General features: G+C 67.5%; 3 protein-coding genes across 4 annotated transcripts; 2 read left to right on the forward strand and 1 right to left on the reverse strand.

Annotated features, from left to right (window-relative positions):
- The first annotated feature begins 1,439 nt into the window (after nt 1-1,439).
- TPRN (taperin) lies at nt 1,440-8,704 on the forward strand. Of its 2 annotated transcripts, XM_012160346.4 has the most exons (4): nt 1,440-3,306; nt 7,785-8,019; nt 8,110-8,216; nt 8,319-8,704. In XM_012160346.4, exons 1-4 carry the CDS (start codon nt 1,480-1,482, stop codon nt 8,379-8,381), a joined length of 2,232 nt encoding a protein of 743 aa, XP_012015736.4. In that variant the 5' UTR covers nt 1,440-1,479; the 3' UTR covers nt 8,382-8,704. The 2 variants fall into 2 exon arrangements, with proteins under 2 accessions (XP_012015736.4, XP_042101303.1); XM_042245369.2 differs by lacking the exons at nt 8,110-8,216; nt 8,319-8,704 and having other exon boundaries at nt 7,718-7,923.
- A 1,298-nt stretch (nt 8,705-10,002) lies between these two features.
- Nucleotides 10,003-11,550, reverse strand: SSNA1 (SS nuclear autoantigen 1). Its single transcript, XM_015094098.4, has 3 exons — nt 11,432-11,550; nt 10,846-11,045; nt 10,003-10,525 (listed from the first exon to the last, which is right to left on the reverse strand). Exons 1-3 carry the CDS (start codon nt 11,481-11,483, stop codon nt 10,418-10,420), a joined length of 360 nt encoding a protein of 119 aa, XP_014949584.2. The 5' UTR covers nt 11,484-11,550; the 3' UTR covers nt 10,003-10,417.
- Nucleotides 11,551-11,660: 110 nt separating this feature from the next.
- ANAPC2 (anaphase promoting complex subunit 2) lies at nt 11,661-21,337 on the forward strand. Its single transcript, XM_027966067.3, has 13 exons — nt 11,661-11,796; nt 12,044-12,666; nt 13,804-13,936; nt 14,744-14,918; nt 15,263-15,382; nt 15,604-15,721; nt 16,317-16,498; nt 16,936-17,077; nt 17,572-17,647; nt 17,721-17,924; nt 20,314-20,443; nt 20,640-20,875; nt 21,067-21,337. Exons 1-13 carry the CDS (start codon nt 11,689-11,691, stop codon nt 21,277-21,279), a joined length of 2,460 nt encoding a protein of 819 aa, XP_027821868.1. The 5' UTR covers nt 11,661-11,688; the 3' UTR covers nt 21,280-21,337.
- The last annotated feature ends 34 nt before the right edge of the window (nt 21,338-21,371 follow it).

The following is a 21,371-nucleotide window of genomic DNA, read 5'->3' on the forward strand; positions in this document are numbered from 1 at the left end:
GTCAAAACCAGATGCAAGCTGACCATTGGGGATGGTTTCCTTTTAATGTTGCTTTTAGTCCGTGTGTTCTGTCGCTGGCCTGTTGGATTCTGGTAGTTCGGGATCAGGTGATCCTGTCGGCCTACAAGGGATGAGTGCAAGAATGTTCAGCTTCCTTTCAGGAAGGTGATTTGAGGAGAGTCCTGAAGGAACACTTGAGCTCTGGAAGGCTGAAATCCAGTTTCTTTTCTCCAGCTGGATAGACTGGGCTGTTACAAGTACAGTTATTGCAGTGATGGCTGCAGACTGCCACGGGACACAGAAGTGGAGAAAGGCCCTGGGGCTGAAACCTGCGCCGGTCTTTGCAGAGGCCCAGGTGCTCTTGGAGCCTTGTCTCTGAAAAGTGAGTGTAGTGGGAGGCAGGAGTGTCATTTGTGAACATCTGCTGACTGTAGGCAGGTGCTGGAAAGGCAGGTGACAGTTGTCCTTGCCCTTGCCCCCAATTTGTCCTTCTCTCCTTGGCTCCAGCAGGCCTGAAAGAATGTAGTGAACTTTGTGCAGCCCTCCCGGGGCAGTGAACTTCCTCATAGCAAGTACACGGAGCAGGTGTGCCCTCAAAGTCAGTGTTGGGACTGGGCGGTTTATCAGGTGAATGGAATGTGCCCCGGCTATTATTGCCCTGTGTGCTATGGACTGCTGTGGGCCTGCTTGTGTGCGTTATGGGCTTCCACACTCCCATCCGTGTTTGGTGGGCTGTGGACGACCAAGGGTGGATAGTTTCCACTACTTGTCTGGGCAACAATAGTGGATTCTAGGGGCCAGCAAAAATCAGAGATTCCTGAGAAACCGGTTACTCAGCACTGGGTGGGGCTCCAGCCGTTGCTGTCTCCACTAAGTCCCGCAGGAGGCCAGGACCGCAGGTGGGCAGTCCTTGGACCCATAGGCACCTGGGCCAGGAAGAAGGAGGCTGGCGTACAACCGGCGCACCGCTCACGGGAGCGAGACAGCCTTCCAGTCCTGGGTTGGCCCTTCTTCCACCCCGCTTTCCGCGGGATAACAGGCGGACAGACCAAGCGCAGCCAGGGTCACCCGCGACGCGGGTCCGGGGGTCCGGCCTGCCTGAGGGGCAGAACCCGCCCCCTCCTGGCTCCGCCTTCCGAGCGCGGCCGGCCTAGGGAGCAAAGGCGGAAGTGTGGGCCTCCCTTGAGGGGCGTGAGGCGTCGTGGGCGTGTCCCAGGGGGCCTCCCCAATAGGGACCCACTCCGGTGCTGGGCGCTGTCCACTGAGGTCGGCGGGAGGGCGGGGTCGGGGAGAACGCGCTCCAATCAGCGTGGTCGGCCACCCTCCCTGCCATAGGTGGGGCCGCGGGGCTGGGGCGGGCCTGAACGGGCCTCTCCCCCAATGGGCGGCGGCCCGGGGGTGGGGCCGCTGCGCGAAGGCCGGCGGCGGGCGGCGGCCGCAGTCCCCGGCGCGCGCTGGCTCCGGCGGCCACTCTGCAGCATGGCCGGCTTGGGGCGGCCGGGCCCAGCGCCCCGCGCCGCGATGCCTGCCTGGAAGCGAGAGATCCTCGAGCGAAAGCGGGCTAAGCTGGCGGCTTTGGGCGGGGGCGCGGCGCTGGTCGCTGGGGCGGGCGCGACGGAGACCGCGGGGCCGGCTACCGAGCCGCTGGTGCTGGCCGAGAGCCTGGGCCCGCTGCGCGAAAACCCGTTCATGCGGCTCGAGTCGGAGCGGCGGCACGGGGCGCGGCGCGGCGGGGGCGCGGGCGTGGCGGGGCCCGGAGCGCGGCCCGCGGAGCAGCTGCTGGAGCTGTACTGCTGCGTGCCCGGAGTGCGCACCATCCGAGCCGACAACATCCTCATCATCGAGTCGGCGCCCGGCTTTCCGTCCGCGCCCGCGCCCAGCCCGGGCCTCGGTCCTGGCGGGACCGCCCACATCCGAGCCGCGGAGGTGCTTGTGTACGAGGCATCGCCGCCGCCCGGCCGCGTCAGCCGCCTGCTCCAGAAGTTCGACCCGCCGGCCGCGCCGCGCCGCCGCGGGAGCCCGGAGCGCGTCCGCCCCACGCCACCGCCCTCTCCGGGCCCGGCCGTTCCGCGCGTGGGCGAGCGCGCCGCCTGCTTCCAGTCCGACCCGGAGCGCTGCGGCTCAGGCCTTGGCCCCAGGCCCCGGCGCAGCGACTTCCTGCACAAGACCAGCAGCAACTCGTTCACTGTCCACCCGCGGGGCCTGCGCCATAGCGCGGGCGCTCGCCCACTCCCCAACGGGCCCGCGGCCCCGGAGTCCCGGGCCGGCTCTGCCAAGGGCTTTGAGGGCTCCGCGCCTGGGCCAGGCGAGTGGAAGCCAAAGGTGGAGTCGGGGGAGGCCCCCGCCCACCAGTCCCCCAGCCAGGGGACCCCCAGTGCCACTCCAGCCGCGGCTCCGGCCCTGCCCACGCTCAGCCCTTCCAGTGCCACTCCCAGCCAGCGCCAGCGGGTCTCCGCGGCCGCCAGCGCCAATGACTCCTTCGAGATCCGGCCAGCCCCCAAGCCAGACATGGGCAGGATCCCTGCTGGGGATTTCCAGGCCCGGGCTCTGGCCAGCCTTCGAGTGAACTCTCGAAACTCTTTCGTAGTCATCCCCAAGCGCAAGACCTCTGGGGCTCCTCCTGGGGAAGGGAGGCGGTCCATGGCGCCTCCAGAGGAAGAAGTTGGCTGGGCCTCCCAGCACCCAGAGCCTGAAGCCCAGCAGGTGCCTGGAGTGGATGATGTGTTTTCAGCGGGGAGGAGCCCCTCCAGGATCGAGGAGGGGGGCAGCCCCGCACCCGCCACTGCCCTTGTGGACCCTGCCATCAGGTGGCAGAGGCCGCCCTCACCACCGCCGTCTCCACAGGCCGCCACTGAAGCTGAGCCTGCCCAGGGCTTCCAGACTCCTGGCTTGGCCAACAGTGGCAGGGAGCCTGGGCGGCCAGGGCTGCCCATCACTTTCATTGATGAGGTGGACTCGGAGGACGAGGTTCCCCAAGAAGCCAAACTGCCCTGCTCCGGGGCTGGCGCGCCTCCCCAGTACCACCCACATCCGACCAGGCCTGGGCACTTGTCAGAGCTCCAGCGTCGGGGTGGCAACACCTTCACAGTGGTGCCTAAGAGGAAGCCAGGGGCTGTGCAGGCCAATGGCGTGGCCAGGCCAAGGGAGGCCGAGGAAGAGGAGCCAGGCAGAGTTTCAGAGCCCCCTGCTGCCGTGGGGACCTCGCCGAAGAAGCGCTACCCCACCGTGCACGAGATCGAGGTGATCGGTGGCTATCTGGCCCTGCAGAAGTCCTGTCTCACCAAGGCTGGCTCCTCAAGAAAGAAGGTGAGTGGCGGGGAGCAGGGTCCCCAGCAGGGAGGGGGAGAGGTGGCAGGTCACAGATCTGTGGGTGTAGCATGTGGCCTGTTCTTAGGACACCTGGGCTGGGTGCGGGATGGCGTCTACGTGGACCAGAGGGGGCCGGTGGCTGTGCACGCTCCAGGAGAGTCTGGGCTGGGGGAGTCCCTGGCACGGGTTCCAGTGGGATGCTGGGGACCCAGGGGCTCTGTACATTGAGAGGCTGGTGGGGACTGTGGGTCCAGCCAGGGCCGTGTCTTCTTGTTGACTCTCGTGGCGCTCTCTGGAGTTGGCTGGGCAGTCCTGTCCCAGGTGGGCCCTAGGTTTGAGGAGTGGCCTAGCAGGGGCCAGGGTGGAAGTGGGAAGGGGCAGGAAGCCCTTTGATTTGGATGGGGTGGGAGTCCTGCTCAGCTCCCCAGAGAGCATACCGGCTTCACGCTTAGCAGGACTTGGCTTTGAGTGAGGGTTGACAGGCTGGTCTGAGCCTGGGCTGAGCTGCTGGGGAGTGAGGAAAAGGCTGCCCTCTCTGGGGAGGCCTGACACCCTCTGGGCACAAGAAGGCGTTCCTCAGATTCTTCCTGGTCATCTCGGCAGCAGGGTGTTACCCCGGGGCGGATTCCAAGGCCAGCCCCGCAGGGCTGTGATCAGCAGGTGCTGTGGAGAGATGCACTCTCCTCCTCTGCCCGTCCTGAGGCTGCCTCTGCCCTTCGCCTCCGAGGTTGGGGCCGTGGGGGCGGTGGCATGCTGGCGTCATGGAGCCCCCTCGCCCGCTGTGCTGCTGGCGTTGTCTGATTAGACGTGGCACCTTGCCCGTCTGCTTCCTTTGGCCTTCCTGCCTCGGGGTCGGCCTTGGCACTGCCTCACTCCCTGCGTCACCGTCTCCTGCCGCTCCATCTGCCCGGTCAGGCCGCGCCTCTCCCCCGCCGCGCTTCCGGCGCCCCCGCCCCTGCCCCGTCCTGCCCGCCTGGCCTCGCCTCACCTCATTCGCGTCCTTCTCTCCCTCATCTGCTCCTGCGTCCTGACCCTTGGCCCCAACTGCTGCTGGAGGCTCCTTTCCCCTGCTGGCCTCAGGTGGTGGAGGCGGTAGCTCCCACCCTGCCATGCGGAGGGTGGGCCTGAGGGCACTGGAGGCCGCGGAGCTCTCTGCTGAGCCCCCATCCCAGCCCCATGGCCCCACGGCCGTCACGCTGGGAGCCTTCTGCTGTCTCCTGGGCCTGAAGGGCTGCAGCCCAAAGCCGGGGCAGGGCTGTGGGGGTCGCCAGTGGCTGAGTGGGGGTGAGAAGGACGCGAGGAAGTTTCGAGAGGAAGAAGGCCCTGGCCTGGCCTGGCCCTTGGACCAGCCTGGTCCCTGTCCTGGTGCCAGCCTCAGGGGTAGGGGGTCCAGATGGATGGTGAGCAGCCTGGCTAGGGCCCTGCCATAGCAGCACGAGCTGCTGGGAGTGGTTTATGCCTGGGTGAGCACCAGCTGCCCTTTCCAGGAAGAGCAGAACGCCCGTTGGGTGGGACGGAGGCGTGGGGCCGCCCAGCCCTTCACAGTGACCCGGGCCACTCCGGCCGTGGCCGCCCGCTGTGGTCCCGCGGCCCCTGTGCCCACTCCAGCCAGCCTGGGGCTTCATCACCCTCCCGGTCCCCTCCCACCCCACGGTCCAGGGATGTGGGGGTCTGGAGGCCAGCAGGACATCGGGGGCCTCCTGGGCGGGGTGGGGGCTAGACCGCCGCCTCTTCCGAGGGACAGGGAGGCGCAGCTCCTCACGTGGGCGTGGGCGCCCAGCCAGCCGTGCACCCTGGAGCCGTGCCCGGGGGGCGCACACGGCCCCCAGTTAGTTATTTCTGGGCAGAAGCACAGATACCCTTCCTCTCCCTGGCTGCTAGGGGAGGGGGCGGCCACGCCCCTCTCGCCCTGCCCCAGCCCTAGGCTCTCTGGGTTCGCACTGTGGGCCTCTCCCCTGGGAGGTGCCCGTCTGGCGGCTCCTCCCCTCCCCTCTGCCCTCCTCACCTGCCCATCACCCACCCAGCCCAGCACGATGCCCACAGGGCTTGAGCCTCCATGCCCAAGCCCCCGACCACCCACCCCTCTGGTCCTCGGGTCTTTCTAGAGCCCGGGACCGCTAGAGCAGGTCCGGTCCCTCCTCTCAGCTTCCCCACTGATGGCAGGGAGAGGGGTAGGTAGGGGTGGGGCTGCCCTTGACTCGGGGCATCCCACCTGAGCCGTCGTGGGAACTCCTCTGGGGCCTTGTGGGGTGGTCCTGTGGCCCCCTGGAGCTTGGGCTGAGTGGGAGACGGTGGGTGCAGGGGTACGGAGTGGGGTGGGTGCTCACCCCCGGCTGGGACTGCTGGAGCCCAGCTCCCAGCCCAGAGTGCAGGGTGGACACTCTCCAGTAACCAGCTGGGCATGGCGGACGGGCTGCGGTGAGGGTGAACTGGGCGGAGCCAGGACCCACCCGCTGGCGACCCAGGGCAAAGTCCCCACCGGTCAGCTGACCAGGCTCGTGCAGGTGCCTCTGGCTGCAGCCCCTGCTCCTTCTGTTCTCCTCAGGTCTGGAGACAGGTCCCACCAGCTCATAAGTCACAGGGCGTCCTGTGACCCACAGACCTGAGCTCACATGGAGCCTGGGGACTGAAGGGAGGTGGGACGTGACCTGCTGCGTGCCCCAGCTGGCTGAGGCAGGCCTGTGGGCCCACCCCTCCCGTCCGGCCGCTGCCTGGCCAGGCCGTGCCAGGCTCAGGGCCTGTTTGCGCCCAGCCCCCTTGGTGTCCTGCTTGCAGCTGGTCACGCGGACTAATGAGAGTGTGCTAATCCGCCGGGCCCTGGCAGCGAGCCCGTCCCTGTCCCCAGCGGCGGGGGATGGGCGCAGAGGGCCTGGGGTCCTAGGGACAGCGCTGTGTATCCAGGGGCACGCTCCCTGCGGGCCTGGGCTGGGCGATCCCTGTGCCGGAAGCCCCTTCCTGCCTTGGGCTCCTCCTGGGGTCTTTGGCCCCAGGTCTCAGAGGGCCAGTTCCCGGGGCGGTGGATGAGGGGTGGCCAGTTGACTCCATCCCCAGGGATGGAGTTCTGTCTCGGGACGAGCACCTCGATCCCGCTTTTGCCTGGCCCTGGTGATGGTATGCCCATCTCCCTGACCGCTTGTCTGTGCCTGCGGGCCGGGCAGAGGCAGGCAAGGCTGCCCACAGCTGTGTGTGCCCATGGGAGGTGGCAGGACCCTGGCTCAGCAGGGCAGTGCCGGCTGCTCCTGGGCAGCCCTGGGCATGTCCCCCAAGGCCGGGCCCTCTGCTGCCCGGGACCGCGAGCCCAGCTCTTCTGAGACTCTCCCCCACCCTCCGCTGTCCCCAGGCCCAAGGTTCTTCGCCCGGGGGCCTGGCTGCCTCTTCGGCTCCTTCCAGGGGAGGAGGAGGAACTTGAGCTGGCTGTGGTGTCCTGTGCCCTGGAGTTTAATATTTCGAGCTCCTGTAGGGCTGCTCACATCTGCTGCGGGCAGGCGGCTCCCGTATTCATTACCACCCTGCCTGGCCGGCCGAGCCCGTGAGCAGGCGGTGGGGGCCTGGCCCTGGGCCCCGGAGAGGGAGGGTCCAGACCCTACGGGCCCTCCCCACCCGCAGCACGGTCTGGGCTCTGAGGCCTGTGGGCCGAAAGCAGAGGACTTTCCCCAGCATAGACTCCTGGGGCCTGTCGAGCGGACAGGGCAGGTGAAGACCGTGTGGGCAGGCCGAGTGAGAGAAGAGGGCCACTGGCCCCACCCAGCACAGCTTCCGGCCGCCTCGCTCTGCAGAATGGTGACAGCACCCGGTGCCCCTTCCTGGGCCTGGCGCAGAGCGGCTGCCTGAGCTCATGTGGGCCCTTGGGGGCCTGGTTGTGGGCGTGCCAGGCCCTGGCCCAGCCGTGGTGGTCTGTGCTGAGCAGGGCGGGTAGGATCATCCCGGTGCCTGGCAAGCTGGGCTGTGAACGCAGGCCTGGAGGAAGGCCCCAGCTGACAGGAGGAGCTTGCTGGAAGCACAGAGGTGGGCTCCCGGGTGTGGCCTCAGCTGGACCTGTTCCTGCTGGCGAGTGTCAGGCTGAGAGATGTAGCTGGTGCCCTGGCTCCCTCGGGAGGCAGACCTGCGACCCTGGGGACCGCCTTGGAGGGATCTGGAGACCCCCTGCCTTAGGGCTCCTTAGGGCTCCTGGTGCTGGCTGGGGTCTGGGCCTTAGGACCGATGGTCACTAGGAGTGAGGGGACCCTGGGGTGGGAGGGGGCAGGAAGGGAAGGGCGGGGCCCAGGCTACAGGCAGACACCGCGGCCTGAGGGTCCAGGTGCAGGGTCTTCTCTGATGAGGGGCGGCCCCCACCGTGAGGCCGATGGAGTGCTGGGCTCCTGCTCTGGTCTGATATCCCCACTGCACCCTGGGGGCCCCCTGCACCCAGCTCCGTCCAGCTAGAGGACCCCCAAGGCCCGCAGCAGGGCCTTCGCTGACGCGCCACCTGCCCCCAGATGAAGATCTCCTTCAACGATGAGAGCCTGCAGACCACGTTTGAGTACCCCCCTGAAAGCTCCCTGCAGGAGGCGGAGGCGGCAGAGGAGGAGGAGGAGGAGGACGCAGCGGAGGACGCGGAGGCTTACGGCCCTGATGGTGCCGCGGAGAAGCCCCTCATGCTGTTCCTGCCCCGGGCCACGTTCGTGAGCAGCGTGGGGCCTGAGAGCCCACGGCTGCCAGACGGCAGCTCCGGTGAGTGCCCGTCAGGGTGGGCAGGCAGGATGGGATGGGGCGGCCCAGGCCGTGGGACTGCAGCCACACGTCCACCCATTCGGCCTGCAGGCTTGTCCAGCTACACGCCGAAGCACTCCGTGGCTTTCAGCAAGTGGCCGGAGCAGGTGCTGGAGCGGGCTCCGAGTGCGGAGGAGGCCCCGTCCAAGGAGGTCATGGTGAGCAGGGACAGGTGGTGGATGGGCGCCCAGGGAAGGTGGGCAAGATGGGGGCTCTAACACCTGGACGTGCCTTTGACTGCCTCCACACCCCTCTCTCAGCTCACCCCCGCCAGTCAGAACGACCTCTCGGACTTCCGAAGCGAGCCAGCCCTTTACTTCTGACCTCCCACCCCCCGACCAGCACGGCCAACGCTGAGCCCCCGGTGCCCAGGGGTTGCGTGCCCTCCGGCCTGCCAGGCTCTGCCCACCCATGTCCTGCTCGCCCTGCCTGGGGCCTCACGAGCAGGCTGGTGCTCAGGGCCCAAGCCTGGGGCACCCGGGACTCCCGACCCTGGTCTGCAGGCACAGCCTGTGGGGAGGGGTGTCCGGGTGGAGGCCGGTGGGACTTGGATCTCCCCACCCGCACCCCCACATCAGCCACTGTTTCTGATGATCGGCACGCCTCCCTGCCTCTGATGACAGACTCAATAAATGACGCCGACTGAGCTGCCTCTACTTTCCTGCGCGGTCCTGGGCTGGGGAGAGGGCGTGTTGAGGTGCGGTCCGTGAGGCTACATTGAGGCAGCATGGCGGAGGCCGCCCACCTGGGGTCGGGTGGAGGACCGTCGTGGGCGTGTGTGCCCAGGGAGGTGGCCCTGAATAACGCCCCACACCGCGTGGCGTGGCCCAGGCTCCTCCCCCCCCGTGGCCCTCATTGCCGTTTCCCCTCCCAGCCATGCTTTGGCTGGGCGAGGGTCTGCCCTGTGCGTACCCCTGGTCTCTGGGGCTCCCCCTGCCCCCCAGAAGCAGGTCAGCGAGAGCTGTGGTGGGAGGCGGGACACCAGGCAAGCTTTCTAGGGGCTGGAATCCTACAGGTCTGGGAGCGGGGGCACTATAGCTGTCGGGTCTGAAGGCTTTCCTGAAGGGCCAAGGGCTGGGGGTGGACAGAAGCGCAGGGCAGGGAGCCTCACTGCTTGATTAGACTGGCAAGTTCCCGAACCTACTAGGGCCTGCAGAAAGGCCATGGCAAGCTGACCACTCACTTGGGGTCCCACTAGCAGAGAAAACTGCCAAGAGGTGACAAGAACAGGAGCGGCTCCCGGCTGGACTGGCTGCCTGTGTGGAGCCAGGCCATTCACAATCCAGCTCTTGAAGGCTTGTCTTTTCCTCTTGGAATGTCAGGCCCAGGAGAAATGCCACCTGGCCAGGCTTGGGAAGGAGGAAGGTGTTTTCCTGGAAGGGGTGGGCCCAGACTTCTGTAGACCTTTTCAACTGACACATGCTTCCCAACCTGCCCAACCTCAAGAGACAGCAGTTGTGAGGACCCCAGGGGGGCTGACAGGCCAAGGAGATGGGCCCAGAGGACTCAGGAGGGATGGCTGGGCCCCAGGCTGCACAGACACCACTCGTGACCAGAGAGTGGGAAGCATGGGTGCTGTGCTGCCCCGCAGCGTTCGGAGTCACTGGGCTGGAGTGCAGCTCTTCCCGGCGTTCTAAGGCCCAAGAAGGTCCCCTAGACCCGACCTTCTGCTAGAGGCCAGGAGCAGCGGCACCTTCAGTGCAGTGTGGGCTGTGCACTAGGCTCAGAGGAAGCGGGTGTGGCAGAGGCCACAGGAGGCGTTCAGGGGCACCCTTACCTCTATCCCAACAAGGCTGGACACAGGGAAAGTCACTGCAGGCCCTCTTCTCTCCTTCACAAGGAACCATGTGACAGCCGGGCCAGAGTTTTGTGTTCTGACTTGGGCAGGGGGGTGCGGTTTGCATCTGGCAGCCCCACACTACACAGGTAGCAGGGTGGCATGGGTCTTTACAAAGACAAACTTTATTGACAGTCACAGGCCTCCAGGGCAAGCTCTGAGGTGAAGAAGGGCCCCAGCTCCTCCTCCACTTGCCTGGGCACCTACCGGCTGAGGGAGGAAGTCTGGGGACTCCCGCCCTGCGAAGTTTAGAAGCAGGCCTTCCCTGCAGCCCAGGTGGTGTGGGGGCCCTGCAGAGCTATGCTCCCCAGAGCCTGCGTGAGTGCAGGACTAGGACCCCTCACTGGGCAGGCTACACCCAGGGCCATCCCGTCACCCAGAGCCACTGAAGCTTGGCAGTTGCCTCTCTCGGCACCAAAGACAACAAACCGAGAAAGCTGCTTCCCTGAAGAACAAAGGTGCTTTAAAGACAGGCTTGCGGGGGGCGCTGAGCCGCAGGCAGGACCCCCACCCGCGGCCTCATCAACTCTCTTTGCCTCCACTGCTCTTCTGCTCTGAGGCTGTAGCCTTCGTCAGGTTCCCCGCTTCTCGCTTCAGGACACTAAGCAGAGTCTGCGAGCTCTCCAGGATCTGCGGACAGAGACGCCAGCCAGTTAACACTCTTCCCCCCCCCCCCCCCCCCCCCACCCCCCGCCCCGTCGGAAAGTTGCCACAGCCCGGCGCCCCATCCTGCGCTGGGCCCGGCTCCCCTCTGAGTATAGCCCAAAGCCCACTGCTCACACCCCGGGAATCCAGGCCCCGGTTGGCTCCCGCTCCCGCTGCTGCTCAGTCTGGAGCCAGCGACACGGCGACAAGACGCCAACAGTAGGACCCAGGCCTCGCTGTCACTCCACGGGGGCCGACGACCTGTCTAGGCGCCCCGGGGCCAGCACCCGGACCCCGAGCCCCACCTTGAGGTAGGCGGCTTCTGTCTCCGCGATGGTCCGATCGAACTCGTTCCGAGAGGCGATCTTGCGCGCCAGGTTCTCGTTGACTCGGGCCAGCTTCTCCGTCAGCTGCCTCACCTCGTTCTGCAGCCTCTGCTTTTCCTCCTCCTCCTGCTGTATCTGCCGGCACAGCTCCTCCCGCTTCTGGCACAGCTCCTCGATGCCTGGGGCGAGCGGGGAGCGGGCGCGGTGGGCGCCGGGGGCCGCGGTGGGCACGGGAGCGCCGGCCCCAGCGCGCGAGGCGAGCGGCCAGCGAAGGCCCGGGCGTCCAGACCAGGCCGGCGGCCGGCGTCCCAGAGCGTCTGCCGTCTCAGGAGGCCCCGCGCGAGCCCCCGTGCTGTCTGTGGGGCTGAGCGCGCCCAGGCCCCCGCACCCTGCTCGCGCCATAGACGCCGGCTCTCGGGGCGGCCACTCCGCGGCTCCGCCCGGCGTCCGGGCCGCTCCGGCCGGAACAGCCGCGCGCGGCGGGCCAGCGCCGGCCCGGGCCCGCAGGCCGGCGACCCCGCCGCCCTCCCAGCCTGCCCGCCGGCCTCGCCGCGCGGCCACTCACACTTGACCAGCTCGTTGTTGTAATTCTGCAGCGCCGCGCCCTGCTGGGTCATGGTCGCCGCCGGGCCCCGCCGCCCCAACCGCCGCTGCAGCCCCCCTCAGCGCCTGCGCACGATCTCCGCTCGCCCCGCCCCCGGTCGCGTCACCGCCCCTGCGCCTCTCGCCGCGCACCGTGTGCGTCATCGTCGCGCGCGCGCGCCCAATTTGGCGTCATCGCGGCGCGCCTCGCCGAGCGGCTCTGAGAGCTGGTGGGCGCAGATGGCGGCGGCGACGGAGGCGGGCCGTGACGCGGGGCCTGCGCAGGAGCTGCTGGCGGCCTGGAACACCGTGAGCACCGGGCTGGTGCCTCCGGCCGCGCTGGGACTGGTGAGGCCCGAGATGAGGGCGACGGGCCGGCGCGGGGTGCCCGGGGCCCCGAGCCCGCCGGCGCCCGTCCTGGCTTCCCTGCGTGTTCCGCAGCCCTTCCCTCGCGTGGGCCTGCGTCCCTGCGAGGAAGGGCGGCGGGGTTCCCGTGGCCTTCCATCCGCGCTGTCCCTTTCCCACTTTTTCTCACCTGTCTCCACCCTCTCCGCCTCCGCGGTGCGTCCCCTTCTCATGGTTTTCTGTACTGCAGGCGTCCTCTCGAACCAGCGGTGCCGTCCCTCCAAAAGAGGAGGAGCTCCGGGCGGCGGTGGAGGTGCTCAGGGGCCACGGTCTGCACTCGGTCCTGGAGGAGTGGTTCGTAGAGGTGCTGCAGACCGACCTGCAGGCCAACATCTCCCTCGAGTTCTGGAATGCCATCTCTCAGCGCGAGAACTGTGCGGACGAGCCCCAGTGCCTTCTGTTGCTCCTCGATGCTTTCGGTCTGCTGGAGAGCCGCCTGGATCCCTACCTGCGTAGTCTAGAGCTCCTGGAGAAATGGACTCGCCTGGGCTTGCTGTTGGGCACCGGTGCTCAGGGGCTTCGGGAGAAGGTCCACACCACGTTGCGGGGCGTCCTGTTCTTTTCCACTCCCAGAGCTTTTCAGGAGATGATCCAGCGCCTCTACGGGCGCTTCTTGAGAGTTTACATGCAGAGTAAGAGAAAAGGGGAAGGAGGCACAGACCCGGAACTGGAGGGGGAATTGGACAGCAGGTATGCCCGCCGCCGGTACTACCGCCTTCTGCAGAGCCCGCTGTGCGCGGGGTGCGGCAGTGACAAACAGCAGTGCTGGTGCCGCCAAGCGTTGGAGCAGTTCCACCAGCTCAGCCAGGTCCTGTGAGTACTTGGCCTGCGTGTCCTGTGTCCCTGTCCCTCCTGGCTCCTGCTTGTCACTCTGGGTCCCGCCGGCCCCTGCAGAGAGCTGGTGAGCTAGCTGGGGGTGGTCTCTGCCGCTCGCCCTGGTTCCCAAGGGTTCTCAGGATGTGTGTTTTCTATGAGTTTATGCCTCTTGTCCTTGCCTAGGTGTGTCTGTTATTCACCCTGGCTCAGGTGAATTCACCTTTGTACTCTGCTTACGCTAAGACTGCTTGATTCTACGTGTCCCGGGCTGTGCAGAATTCTGCTGTGCCTGTTGTAGGCTCTCGGAAGTGGAATGACATTTGTCTTGGAATTGAGAAAAATACGCTTGCTGTTTCTTCTCTGTAGAGCAAGTCAGAGATTAGACCAGCATGCTGGGCAAACTGATGGCCTTTCTAGCCTTGTGAGGGGGGAAGGATTCTGTTGTCAGACCCAGGCCCTGTCGTGCGGGTCCCCGGCTCTCTGGGTGCTTGCTTGTGTAAAGTCCCTGTTCGCTGTCGCTGCGTCGGGTCTGGACTGCGGCGCATGGGGCCTTCGCTGGCCTGCACGGGCTTCTCTCTCACTGTGGCGTGTGCACTTAGCTGCCCCGCGACACGTGGGATCTTAGTTCCCTGACCAGGAATTGAACCTGTGTCCTCTGCTTTGGGAGGATTACTAACCCCTGGACCGCTCGGGACGTCCCGTGGCCCCTTGTGATGATTTTGTCAGTGTGAATGGAGTGGCAGCTGCGCAGCCGTCAGAGTCTTCTCACTGGGCTGACGGTGTGGCGTGCTCCCCAGAAGCTTGGTTCTCTTGGGCTTTTCTGCCATCATGGGTCGGGATCAGCACTGAGAAGCAGAGACTGCTACGTCTGTGTTCACGTGGCCGGAGTAGTGACTTCTCTAGCTATTGTTTGAGGGCCATTGTTAGGAGGTGGACGAGGCCTTGGCCCCAGTAGCCAGAGGTGCTGACCCCTTGGGGAGAGTGGGAGGTGCCTTACCGGTGCTGCCATCTCAGCCGCTTTGTCTTGAGTTCCTCGGGGCGGTTTTGCCCCAGCGGGAGGGCTGCAGGAGGCTGTGCTGAGGGTGCGCGGCGGGTGCGTGCGCTGCGTGCGACGTGGGCGGGGCTCTCCTCCAGGCACAAGCTCAGTCTGCTGGAGCGGGTCAGCGCGGAGGCTGTGACCAGCACCCTGCACCAGGTGACCCGGGAGCGGATGGAGGACCGTTGTCGGGGCGAGTACGAACGCTCCTTCCTGCGTGAGTTCCACAAGGTGAGGCCCCTCCCGCGGATGAGAAGAGGCTGCTGGCAAAAGTGACTAGGTGCCTTGGCTTTAGAAGTGGGCAGAGTGTGGTGACCTGGGTGAATCAGGACGCTGCTGGTGACTGAAGCTGTCTTGGTGCTGGGTGGAGGCTGGTCATCCTGGGCCCACCCTGGCGCCAGCGAGGAAGAGCCTGACATGCTTCCTGAGATCTGTGCAGGGCCACATGGCCAGAGGCAGCCCCAAGGTCTGGGCTGTCCCAGCGCGGGGCCTTGGGGCGTCCGTGCTGTTGGGGCGTGGCCTGGGGGCTGCCCTGGGCTGCACAGCGTTGTGGGAGAGCCGGGCCCAACCGTGGGGCTCTGAGCCTGCCTCACTTCCCACCCTCCCCACTCCGCTGCATCCTGCTGCCTGCCTCCTGAGGACGCTTGTGCGCTGCAATGCTGAGGGCGGGGGTGGTGTTCAGTGCAAGGGTCCCCGAAGTGGGCTGTAGCACGCCAGGAGGCCCGGGGATAGCTGTGCTGTCCCCAGGCAGCAGACCGTCCGGGCCGTCTTGCCGGTGGCTGGGTGGGCGGTCCCCAGGGTGTGTCCGTCCACTCAGACGCAGCGCCCTGTGAGAGCTGCTGTGGTCAGAGATGAGCCTGGTGCTGGTGTGCATGGGGTAGGCCCTGGGAGGCCCCTTCAGGCCCCCATCTGCTGATTTCACTGTGCCCTTGGTCTGGGACAGGTCCCTGGGGTTCCCAAGGGCCAGCCCTCGGCAGGTAGCTGCACCTCTGCCCTGGGCTTGGGCCCTGGAGCCCCACAGCTGTGCTCTCCTGACAGTGGATCGAGAGAGTGGTTGGCTGGCTGGGCAAGGTGTTCCTGCAGGACGGCCCCAGCAGGCCCGCGTCCCCGGAGCCGGGCGCCACGCTGCGGCGCTGGCGGTGCCACGTGCAGAGGTTCTTTTACCGCATCTATGCCGGTCTGCGCATCGAGGAGCTCTTCAGCATCATCCGAGGTCAGCCTGCTCGCTGGGGGCCCCTGCCCTCGCCCCTGCCTGCAGCCCAGGACCCCCGCGTCTGGAGCACAGCCGGGCCCCACCCCGCATCCGCATTGGGCAGGAGAGGTGCTGAATCTGCCCCCAGCTCTGCCCTAGCCCTTGGGCTCTGCTCTGCCCATCTGCCCCTCCAGGGGGCTGTGCTCAAGGGTGCGGGCCCCTGAGCGCACAGGGGCCACAGCAGACCCCGGGCAGGGTCTCTCCCTGCAGCCTGTGGAGGTGTGGCCACCCACCCTCCAGGCCTCCCTCCAGCTGTCTGTGGGCACACCACGTGTGCACGTGCCAGGATCAGCCTCTCCCCACAGACTTCCCGGACTCGAGGCCCGCTGTGGAAGACCTCAAGTACTGCCTGGAGAGGACAGACCAGAGGCCGCAGCTGCTCGTGTCCCTCAAGGCTGCCCTGGAGACGAGGCTGCTCCACCCAGGTAGAGCCTGGGAGGGGTCAGGAAGCTTTTCTGCCGCCCTTGGGGGGCGGGGTTCTGCCCGCCCTGTGAGGAGAGCGCCACTCTTCAGTACGGGTTGAGGGGGCAGTGCCTCAGATCACGGGGGTCTCGGGGTGCCGTCGCAGTGGGGCCTGCAGGCCGCCTGGCTGGGGCGTCTGTCTCCGTGTCACCGTGTTGCTCGGGGTCTCCTGTCCCCACCGCAGGCGTGAACACCTGTGACATCATCACCCTGTACATCTCCGCCATCAAGGCGCTGCGCGTGCTGGACCCGTCCATGGTTGTCCTGGAGGTGGCCTGTGAGCCCATTCGCCGGTACCTGCGGTGAGCGCGGGGCAGCTGAGGGAACCCTCAGGGCCCCCAGCCCCACTTGTGCTGCTGAGCCCCCTGCAGGCCTTGGTGGAGTGAAAGGACGTGGTCCCCTGGGCACCAGGTGTCCTCCCAGGTCGGGCAGCCCAAGCTGGGCACCTTCCTTTTGCCAGTGCTGGCTGTCGGCCTGCAGCCCAGGGCCACCGCACCCGTATGCAGGCCCAAGGCCAGGTCAGCACAGACAGATGCACAGACTCAGCTTTGCCTCGTTGCAAGCTGGCCCAGGGCTGATGGGAAGGGTGGGTCTTGTGTTGGCCTTTCCACCCCAAGGAACAGAGCCTCTTGACTGTTGGCCAGGGAGCGCAGCCGACCAGGAGCCCCTGGGGCAGTAGAGACTTGAGCCTGCTGACCCCTGGCCCTGCATGGCCTGGTCCGGATCTGTCTTGTCGTCTCAGCCCCTGATGCAGAAAACGGTGGCTTTTTAATTTTGGGGGGTGGCAGTGGAGTCTGATGGCCCTGCCTTTAGCATGTGACTGGTGGGTGCTGCCTGTGGGGGTCGGTGGGGTCACGGGGTCAGCTGGAGCAGGCAGCGAGGGCTCGTGTCCACCAGGACGCGGGAGGACACAGTGCGGCAGATTGTGGCAGGGCTGACCGGGGACTCAGATGGGACGGGGGACTTGGCTGTTGAGCTGTCCAAGACGGACCCTGCAAGCTTGGAGACCGGGCAGGACAGTGAGGACGACTCTGGCGAGCCGGAGGACTGGGTCCCCGACCCCGTGGACGCAGATCCAGGTCAGCGTTGGGCAGCTCTGTGAGGCCTGGGGTCACGGGGGGCGAGGCCTGGGGCCGCGGGGGCGAGGCCGGGGGCCGCGGGGGGCGAGGCCGGGGGTCGCGGGGGCCCGGTCGGGCCGGAGCTCTGGTTGCCGCTGCGCGTGCTCGAGCTTGAGGAGGTCCTCGGTCCGTGCCCGACCTGGCCTGGTGCCCCAGGGTGCTCCCCCTGGCCGGCTGGGCCCATGTGGGTGGTGGCCCCCATCAGAGCCCTAAGGGGTGCCCTGCCTGCCCCACCCCCCACCCCCTGGCCCTGCTGCTTCCGCTGGAGGAGGGGCAGGTTTCTGCACGTCCGCACCAGGGACCCAGAGCCAGGCCTCACGCAGGGGTGCAGTGGGCAGGCTGCTCGGCACAGACGGCGCCACTTCCATGTCTGAGGCGCCCGTGTGCCTGGCCGCCAGGGAAGTCCAGCTCCAAGCGGCGCTCCTCGGACATCATCAGCCTGCTGGTCAGCATCTACGGCAGCAAGGACCTCTTCATCAACGAGTACCGCTCGCTGCTGGCCGACCGCCTGCTGCACCAGTTCAGCTTCAGCCCCGAGCGGTGAGGCCTGCGGGGGATGCCCTGCGTCCAGGGGAGGCGTGGCCCTGACTCGGGACAGCAGTCCTTTGTCAGCCCCAGTGCACAGCGGAGACGAGCGCGGTCCCCGGCCCGGCAGGGGCCGGCCCGTGCTTGACCACTGCCCCGGGTGCCTGGGGACCGCCGGAGAACCGGAGCACAGGGTTAAGGCTGAGGACCTGAGGTCCTGAGTGGGGAGAGGCTCAGCGCCGGAGAGCTGATCCTAGGGGCTTCCTTCCAGAGCCAGGGGAGGGCAGTGGGGGGCAGGGCCCTGGAGCCCGCCTGTGCTCCCCGCCTCAGCCCCGCACACCCCTTTCTGGCTAAAGACATCTGGGGGTGGCTGCTCCCAGGGCTGCCGCCTGGCCTCCCGGGCTAGGGACGTCCCTGCTCTGGGGACGGGGGCACAGGGCAGTGGGCGTTGCCCTGCAGGGGCTGCCTGGGGCGGGGGCGTTGAACCCCTCAGAAACGCATCCTTGCAGGGAGATCCGCAACGTGGAGCTGCTGAAGCTGCGCTTTGGCGAGGCCCCGATGCACTTCTGTGAGGTCATGCTCAAGGTGGGCGCCCGGGCCCCACGCAGCCACCTGGTCCCTGCCCCTGCCCAGACCCTCAGGAGGCCCGTTTCCCCAGGACATGGCGGACTCACGCCGCATCAACGCCAACATCCGGGAGGAGGACGAGAAGCGGCCCGCTGAGGAGCAGCCACCCTTCGGAGTCTATGCCGTCATCCTGTCCAGCGAGTTCTGGCCGCCCTTCAAGGACGAGAAGCTGGAGGTGCCTGAGGACATCAGGGAGGCCCTGGAGGCCTACTGCCGGAAGTACGAGAAGCTGAAGGTGGGGCTGCGCTGCTGGGGCCGCGGGCGCCGCGGCGGGGCCTGCTCTGGGCTCCGGGCTCCACGCCCTCTGTGCTCTCCCGGGAGTCCGCCTGTGTGCACGTGCCGTCTGGGCGTGTGCGCGCGCTCCACGCTCCAGGGGCCTGACGGTGCTGGCGTGAGCCTTGACCCTGAGCTGCCTCTGCAGCGCCCGCCCGCCTGTTCTCAGAACCCTGCACGGGCAGCGGTGTTCGGCCCAGGACACCCGCTGTGTCCCCTCCATGGGCGTCTCCAGGGGGTCTCCTGGCTTCTCTTGGGGTGTTCGGCGGCTCCTCTGGGTTTGCTGTGAGCCGGTGCTGGGGCGGGCTGGGTTAAGGCTGAGGACGTGAGGTCCTGAGTGGGGAGAGGCTCAGCGCCGGAGACCTGATCCTAGGGTCTTCCTTCCAGAGCCAGGGGAGGGCGGCGGGGGGCGGGGTCCTGGAGCCCGCCTGTGCTCCCCGACTCAGCCCCACACACCCCTTCCTGGCTAAAGACATCTGAGGGGCCCTCCCCAGCCTCCCTCTATGCCCCAGCGCGCCTATCAGGAGAGGCCCTGCCAGCTTCCTCTGGGGCGTCCCCCTGGGTCTGAAGGTGGACTCAGACACGGCCCCCTTCTCAGGTTGGTGCGTCCTCCAGCTGGGTGCTGGGGCACCTGGGGGGCTTCTGCTCCCTGCAGTGGGTCTCCTGCCCGAGGCCAGCGCCGCACACACTGGGGTGGCCATGGCCTCTGCTGCAGACCCAAGTTGGGGTTGAAAAGGTCACGGTTCCGAGCCGCAGCGCCTGGTTAGGACCTGGCCAGCTGCCGACCGTGGAGAGCTTCAGCGTCACGCCCCCTTCAGAGCCGTGGGGGCTGCATTACTCGGGAGCAGCGCTTGGCCCAGAGACACCCTACCGGTGTCCCCGGTGGCGGCCGTAACAAAGATGACAGACAAGTGCCTTGAACATGACAGCCATTTTCTCAGTTGCAGCAGCTGTCGAGCATCTGTGATGCCAACAGAAACTCAGGTCAGGGTGTCGGCAGGGTGTGCCCCCCACAGGCTCCGGGAGGGGTGTCGGCAGGGCGTGCCCCCCCACAGGCTCCGGGAGGGGTGTCGGCAGGGCGTGCCCCCCCACAGGCTCTGGGAGGGGTGTCGGCAGGGCGTGCCCCCCCACAGGCTCCGGGAGGGGCGTCGGCCTCACGGTGGCTCCTGGCTGTGGTGCCCCACTCTGGCCCTGGCTCGTGTTACCCGGCCTCTCCCAGGGTCTGTGTGCAGAGTCCCCTCTTCCTCCGAGGACCCCAGGCCCCGCTCCGCGTGACCGCACCTTGACAAGCTGCCTTTAGGGACCCAGGCCAGCACCCCTGCCCTGCTGCTGAGGCCTAAGCCTGTGTGGGCATCCACGCAGGTCTCAGCGTCCAGTGCCCGGACCAGGGCGCCCACGCCTCTCCTGGGCCCCCCATGCCGGTCCCGGGACTGGCTGGCTGATGTGGCTTTGACACAGCTCACCTCTCAGGCCCCGCGGGCTCTGCCACAGAGTGCGTGGAGTGGTGCGTTCCTTTGGGCTCACCCGTCCTCGGTTTCCCCCTCGTTTCACACGAGCAGTGAGGAAGCTGCAGGCTGCTCCTCCTACGCTTCACGTGAAATCTCAGCCCAGCGCCCCGCACCTCCCTCCAGCCCTGCTCGCCCCAGTGGAGCTCATCTCTGCCGCTCCTTCAGCGGTCGCCTTGCAGTCGTGTCCAGCAGCGCTGCGACAGGCCTCACCGGAAGGGGCCTTGGGGTCAGGTTTCCCCCGGTCGTCTCCCCAGGGCAACCCCAGCTTTCACGAGCACGCAGCTCAGAAGGTTCCAAGTCCTCCCCTCCCCCAGCGCCGCAGCCATAGGCACGTTTCTGGGAAAGGTGCTTGCTCCAGCATCATGCTCCACCCGCACTGAAGTCCACCGCCGCTCTGCGGTGGCCGTGACAAAGCCTGCTCGCCAGGTGGCAGAGTGGTACAACCTGCTCCTGGCCCTGCAGGCCGGGTCTGTGGTGGAGGGCTGGGCGGGGCTGCGGGCCCGTGTCTGCGTACCACCCACCCTCTGACAGGTACACTGGTCTACTAGGCTAGGGTCCGCGTCGCTCCCAGACCTTGTCTTCCCTACCGATATCCACAGGTCAGGTCACGGTCTGAGATCCTGGGATCAAGAAGTGGGCGTGTCTCGGAGGGACACGTGGCCTTGCTGCTGGGTTCTGCTTGCTGAGGGCGGGAGCTGGGAGCCCACCGGGCGCTGGTGTGGCTGCCACTGCAGCTGTTACCCGCCGGGTCGGGATGGGAGCCGTTTCCCGCCTGCTCCCAGGCTGTAAAGCCTGGTTCAGCGGGACCCGCCGAACGGCCCGCGCTGACCCTGTCTTCCCCAGGCCATGCGGACGCTCAGCTGGAAGCACACCCTGGGCTTGGTGACAATGGACGTGGAGCTGGCTGACCGCACCCTGTCCGTGGCGGTGACCCCGGTGCAGGCTGTGGTCTTGCTGTATTTCCAGGACCAAGGTGAGCTCCCCAGCTGCGCCCCACCCCGCTTCGGCCACACCCCCAGGAGAACACGGCCTGTCTCCCGAGGAGGGCGGGCGGGCCCGGGCGGCTCCCCGCCCCCGGCCCCTCCCCCAGGTCCTGCCCGTCCCGCTGAGCTGGGCCCGTGAGGGGCACGGCGGAGCTCGCCCGCCCACGCCCCGCCGCCTGCCCGCAGCCAGCTGGGGCCTGGAGGAGCTGAGCGAGGCGGTGAAGATGCCGGCCGCGCTGCTGCGGCGCCGCCTGTCCGTGTGGCTGCAGCAGGGCGTGCTGCGCGAGGAGCCGGCCGGCACCTTCTCGGTAGTGGAGGAAGAGCGGCCGCAGGACCGGGACAACATGGTGCTGGTCGACAGCGACGACGAGAGCGACTCGGGCCTGGCCTCGCAAGCCGACCAGAAGGAGGAGGAGCTGCTGGTGCGCCCTGCCCGCCGCGGGGGCGGGGCGGGCGCCGGGGGGCGGGGCGGGCGCCGGGGGGCGGGGCGGGCGCCGGGGGGCGGGGCGGGCGCCGGGGGGCGGGGCGGGCGCCGGGGGGCGGGGCGGGCGCCGGGGGGCGGGGCGGGCGCCGGGGGGCGGGGCGGCCGACCTGACCGCGGCGGTTCCCGCAGCTCTTCTGGACGTACATCCAGGCTATGCTGACCAACCTGGAGAGCCTGTCGCTGGAGCGCATCTTCAGCATGCTGCGCATGTTCGTGGTCTCCGGCCCCGCGCTGGCCGAGATCGACCTGCAGGAGCTCCAGGGCTTCCTGCAGAGGAAGGTGCGCGACCAGCAGCTCGTCTACTCCGCCGGCGTCTACCGCCTGCCCAAGAGTTGTGGCTGAGCCGCCACCGGGCCTTGCCCGCCCCCCGCCAGAATGCGAGTAAAGAGATGGTTCTTCATTCTCCGTGTCGTGTCGGCTCTGTGGCCCCAGGG

This window comes from Ovis aries, chromosome 3 (assembly GCF_016772045.2).
Source record: "Ovis aries strain OAR_USU_Benz2616 breed Rambouillet chromosome 3, ARS-UI_Ramb_v3.0, whole genome shotgun sequence".
In the NCBI taxonomy this organism is placed as follows: Eukaryota; Metazoa; Chordata; class Mammalia; order Artiodactyla; family Bovidae; genus Ovis; species Ovis aries.

Excerpts from the sequence above, each read along its gene's own strand:
- TPRN (XM_012160346.4), top strand. The coding sequence starts at position 1,480 with ATGGCCGGCTTGGGGCGGCCGGGCCCAGCGCCCCGCGCCGCGATGCCT. Across the intron at positions 3,307-7,784 it reads CTGGCTCCTCAAGAAAGAAG|ATGAAGATCTCCTTCAACGA; the intron begins GTGAGTGGCGGG and ends ACCTGCCCCCAG. Across the intron at positions 8,020-8,109 it reads GCTGCCAGACGGCAGCTCCG|GCTTGTCCAGCTACACGCCG; the intron begins GTGAGTGCCCGT and ends TTCGGCCTGCAG.
- SSNA1 (XM_015094098.4), bottom strand. The coding sequence starts at position 11,483 with ATGACCCAGCAGGGCGCGGCGCTGCAGAATTACAACAACGAGCTGGTC. Across the intron at positions 11,046-11,431 it reads CAACAACGAGCTGGTCAAGT|GCATCGAGGAGCTGTGCCAG; the intron begins GTGAGTGGCCGC and ends CGCTCGCCCCAG. Across the intron at positions 10,526-10,845 it reads CAGAAGCCGCCTACCTCAAG|ATCCTGGAGAGCTCGCAGAC; the intron begins GTGGGGCTCGGG and ends CTCTGTCCGCAG.
- ANAPC2 (XM_027966067.3), top strand. The coding sequence starts at position 11,689 with ATGGCGGCGGCGACGGAGGCGGGCCGTGACGCGGGGCCTGCGCAGGAG. Across the intron at positions 12,667-13,803 it reads CACCAGCTCAGCCAGGTCCT|GCACAAGCTCAGTCTGCTGG; the intron begins GTGAGTACTTGG and ends GCTCTCCTCCAG. Across the intron at positions 13,937-14,743 it reads TCCTGCGTGAGTTCCACAAG|TGGATCGAGAGAGTGGTTGG; the intron begins GTGAGGCCCCTC and ends CTCTCCTGACAG.